The 4,690-nt window shown below is 36.5% G+C and overlaps 1 protein-coding gene across 1 annotated transcript; it reads left to right on the forward strand.

The window, feature by feature from the left end:
* The first annotated feature begins 2,390 nt into the window (after positions 1 to 2,390).
* Positions 2,391 to 4,117, forward strand: LOC150025900 (UDP-glycosyltransferase 79A6). The gene has a single exon (XM_090305214.1). The coding sequence runs from the start codon at positions 2,613 to 2,615 to the stop codon at positions 3,999 to 4,001; it is 1,389 nt and encodes a 462-aa protein (XP_090161340.1). The 5' UTR covers positions 2,391 to 2,612; the 3' UTR covers positions 4,002 to 4,117.
* The last annotated feature ends 573 nt before the right edge of the window (positions 4,118 to 4,690 follow it).

The raw sequence follows: 4,690 nt of genomic DNA on the forward strand, positions 1-4,690 counted from the left end.
AGCTGGATACGAGCCACGTGTCCAGATGTGTAACTGTCAGGAGAGAGAAAGTGCACAGGTATATAAGAGATTCTAACGAACTTCTGAGGTACGCGCGTTTTAGATTACTTCTTTTACGCTTGCAAGAACTTGAGTACGCTGAGAGAGAATTTTGCACGGTTCCTGTTCATAGTTTTCTCTTAGTATTTTGGTGGTTCAGTCGCTGACTTGGGCGTCGGAGCGTGATCGGCCGCAGCGGCGCCGTTCTGTCTTTTGCAGGTTCTTGAGGTGAATCAAGGCGAAGGACCGAAGCTAACACGGCGCAGAGTCGATCCATATTTGACGAGGCAAGGTTCTTGCGTCCTAGTCAACAGGCAGGATCAGCGTATAATAATTTTTCCTGTTCCCAAACTTTTGAACATGTCTAATAGATTTGAAAATTTTGTTTTAAAGAAGAGTGAATGGTAGATTTGATAACAATGCATAATTGAGCTTCAATTTTCAATCAACAGAAAACCTCATTTTCAACAACAGTGGGACGAGTAAGATGACCAACATAACCTTAACTTTTAAGCCAAAATTTAATATCTTAGGCCTAAGTGACATAATTGGTTCCATCCAATTTGTCAATGGAGAGATGAACATTGACATAATTAGTATAAATAGACGGATCAGACATAGTGGCAGCGGAAGAAGCCATAGATAATAAGGACAGATCTAGTAACCAACTGACAGATGCGCCCCATAATGCTGGTACATGAGTTGGTACCCTGGCGGCCATGCTGTTAAGATTATGCACTCCCTAGAAGAAGATTTTGTGCGGTTGTTACACTAAGATTGTGTGACAAAGTAACAGAATGTCTTCCCATCATACCTACTTTCACTCGAGATAAGGTTCTCGTGAGAGAGGGTTGATACAATGAGGCAACCTAAATAGTCTATAAAAGGGGTTTGAGATCCCTGGTAAAGGTACACCGTTTCTAAGGCTGAAACTATTTACTTACTCATTGTTTCTTAGCCCAGTACTAACTTGATCATCGGAGTGCAATCAACAGGTAGGGCCCCCTCTGTTTCAAACAGAGTCGCGTTCCAACATCCCACGGAAAGAACAAATTCCAGCAGAGACAAACGGAGTCACGACCTACTCCTAAAGTCAATTGGCGACCAGGTCAACCAGCAAGAACAAGTAGCGAGAAGTTTGGAAGCGGAAGTTGAAGCATAGATCAACCGCTTGACAGGAAGACAGAAGACGAAGTCTCTCAATAGTTCTTTAGGTCCCATCTCCCTATCGAGAACAAACCCTATATGACTTTGTTGCCCTGTGAGCACTCATCATTTTACCTTTTTCTCTAAACATCATCTTTTCCTTCGCTTCGCTAACTAAATCCCACAATAATCTTTGTTTCTCTGTCGTCGCCGCCACCATCTCTAAACAATTTGTTCAACGCGTAAACCAACTCCACTATTTCTCCAAAACTCAGAAACCCAAAATGCTCTCTCAACTCGTTAACTCTAACCAACACCTTGCTCAATGCTACAATCCTATCCTCTTCCACCAAACTTGATATCTTAGAAACTAGCTTGTTCCCTTCCATGGATGTTGTGTCGCCCCTCCCTTGGCTCCAGCACCACACGTCGCCGTCGTCGCCTCCCTTTCCCTCAATCTTCTATTCTCGATTTCCAAACCCTAAAATTTCGATCAGTTCACGTGTGCAAATCAATGTCACTGTGTGCACCACGTCATCAACAATTAACGTCGTTGGTAGAAACTTAACGGAGATTTTTTAAAAACCACTATATTAAATTGAATATTAACCCTAAATGTAGAGATAAAAAAATAATTAAAAAATTCATAAAGATAATTAAGACATTTCACATACTTCAAGGGTTTCCAGTTGAAAAATAGGGGTGGAGAAAGTAATAACCTAAAATTTATATTTAAACAATTTTATAGATCTGTCCAATTGTTTTTAATTTTTCTTTTTATTTATTTATTTAATTTAGAAGTATGAATATGTTGAATAGTAAATTTTATATTATTAAACATGTGGAGTTAAACTCTTTTTCAGTTAATCTTATTGCAAATAATCTTAAATCAATCTCTAAGAAACTTTTTTTAAATAATCTTTTTACAACTAAAACAATTATTTAAAATTATATTATAATAACATAAATCAATATTTGATAATTGTCATTGTTAAGTGAAATTTTTTATTATTATTTTATTATATCAATTGTCAAATATTTAGTTGTTATATTTAATATTTTATTTTTCTTGGCTCGTCATGGTGGGGGTTGAGGAAACAGGAGCACCTATTTTAGTTTCTTTGTGGGAAGAGTGTTTGGTGAGAAGAGGAAATGTGAATTGAAGAGATATAAGTATTTGCATATGAAAAAGATAGTTGTAGGATGTGTTAGGTATGAGGATAAGCTAATAATAATACAAGTCTTGCAAATTTTTGAACCACATGTTTCAACAACCAGAGAGAGGTTTATCTTCAAAATCCAACTGGAATATGAAATAAGAAAAATATTACTTTTAGAAAGAAAAAAAAATCTAAAGTGTATAAGTAAGGAGCTGCATCTGAGCAAAGCAAGGAACTGTGTGTCGGCCAACAAGACACAAGATAAAGATGTCTACTGAATTGATGAACGAGGAGCAGCTTCATGTTGTTATGTTCCCATTTCTTGCATTTGGTCACATTAGCCCGTTTGTTCAGTTATCCAACAAGTTGTTCTCTCATGGTGTTCGTATCACTTTTTTGTCAGCTGAATCCAACATTTCCAGAATCAGATCAAGCCTTAATCTCAATCCAGCCGTCAATGTTATCCCACTACAGTTCCCCAATGGCATAAGCAACACTGCTGATTTGCCTCCTCACTTGGCTGCAAATCTCGTACACGCCCTTGACCTTACTCAACCTCAGGTGAAGTCTCTTCTGTTGGAACTCAAACCCCATTATGTTTTCTTTGACTTTGCACAACACTGGCTCCCAAAAATAGCTTCTCAACTTGGCATCAAATCCGTTCATTTCTCTGTCTACTCTGCCATTTCTGATTCCTACATTACCGTGCCTTCCAGATTTTCCCATCTTGAGGGAACAAACATCACTTTTGAGGATCTTAAATCCCCCCCACCTGGGTATCCTCAAAACTCCCATGTTTCCCTCAAGGCCTTTGAGGCCATGGACTTCATGTTCCTCTTTAAGAGATCTGGTGAACACCTCACTGGTTATGAGCGGGTTTTGCAAAGCCTTGGTGAGTGCTCATTCATAGTGTTTAAAACGTGCAGGGAAATAGAAGGACCCTACTTAGAGTACATAGAAAAGCAATTTGGAAAACCAGTTTTGCTATCTGGTCCACTTGTTCCCGAGCCATCAAGGGATGTGCTAGAGGAAAAGTGGTCCAAATGGTTAGACACTTTCCCTGCCAAATCTGTCATATTATGCTCCTTTGGTAGTGAGACCTTTCTGAATGATGATCAAATCAGAGAACTAGCCAGTGGGTTAGAACTCAGCGGCTTACCTTTCATTTTGGTTCTAAATTTCCCATCCGATCTCTCTGCCCAATCTGAGTTGGAGAGAACATTACCAAAAGGGTTCTTGGAAAGAGTGAAGGATAGGGCAGTGGTGCACACTGGTTGGTTTCAGCAGCAACTTGTGCTGAAACATCCTAGTGTGGGCTGCTACGTCTGTCATGCTGGGTTTAGTTCTGTGATAGAAGCTATGGTGAATGAGTGTCAACTTGTGCTGTTGCCTTTCAAGGGTGACCAGTTTTTCAACTCCAAGCTGGTAGCGAATGATTTGGAGGCAGGGGTAGAGGTAAATAGGAGGGAAGAAGATGGGTACTTTCACAAAGAGGGTGTACTAAAGGCATTAAAAACTTTAATGGTAGAGGATGACAGAGAACCAGGGAAACAGATAAGAGAAAACCACATGAAATGGAGCAAGTTTTTATCTGATAAGGAAATTCAGAACAATTTCATCACTAATCTGATTGCGCAATTGAAGTCTATGGCTTAATCTAGTCTCTTTCTTCCAAGGGAAAATAAAGGCAATCATTTGAAATCCTTAGATTTTCATGTATCATTGTAATATCCGTCCGTGTGAGTGTATGTTATTCTTATGGTTTTCTTTTACTTTGTTGGTTTTAATTTTTGTTTCCTGTCCCTAGTTTCTTCTCAAGTTTCCTATATACTTATATTAATAATAAAAATTATAAAAGGATTTTGAATGTGATATGATAATAGAATCCATAAAAAAATATATTAAGATGAATGTTGAAATAGACTTTTTATTATAAAAATAAAGGAGAAGAAATTAAATAAACAATTATTTTAGGTTTTAAAAGTAAATGATTCTGATTTCCAGTACCAAAAAAAAAGAAAGAAAAAAAATTAAATATTTGAGTCTTTGAAAATATTAAAATTAAAAAAGTGACTCAAATTAAAATTTTGTTTATTATTTTAGTTCTACAATTAGAAAATTTCTTATTTGACACATAAATTATCACTTACTTGAACTTAAACATTTATTTTTTAGCGTTTTGAATTTAATTACTTGTTATCTTTAGAACATCTAAAATATAACTATTTTTCAGTATTTTTTAATTAATCGAAAACAATAATTAATGTTATTGAAAATATTGATCACACAAATTGAATAATTACTTTTAACATAATTTATTTCATTTACTGATATTTTAGTAGTTA

This window comes from Phaseolus vulgaris, chromosome 7 (assembly GCF_051622355.1).
Source record: "Phaseolus vulgaris cultivar YP4 chromosome 7, ASM5162235v1, whole genome shotgun sequence".
Classification (NCBI taxonomy): Eukaryota; Viridiplantae; Streptophyta; class Magnoliopsida; order Fabales; family Fabaceae; genus Phaseolus; species Phaseolus vulgaris.

Excerpts from the sequence above, each read along its gene's own strand:
- LOC150025900 (XM_090305214.1), top strand. The coding sequence starts at position 2,613 with ATGTCTACTGAATTGATGAACGAGGAGCAGCTTCATGTTGTTATGTTC.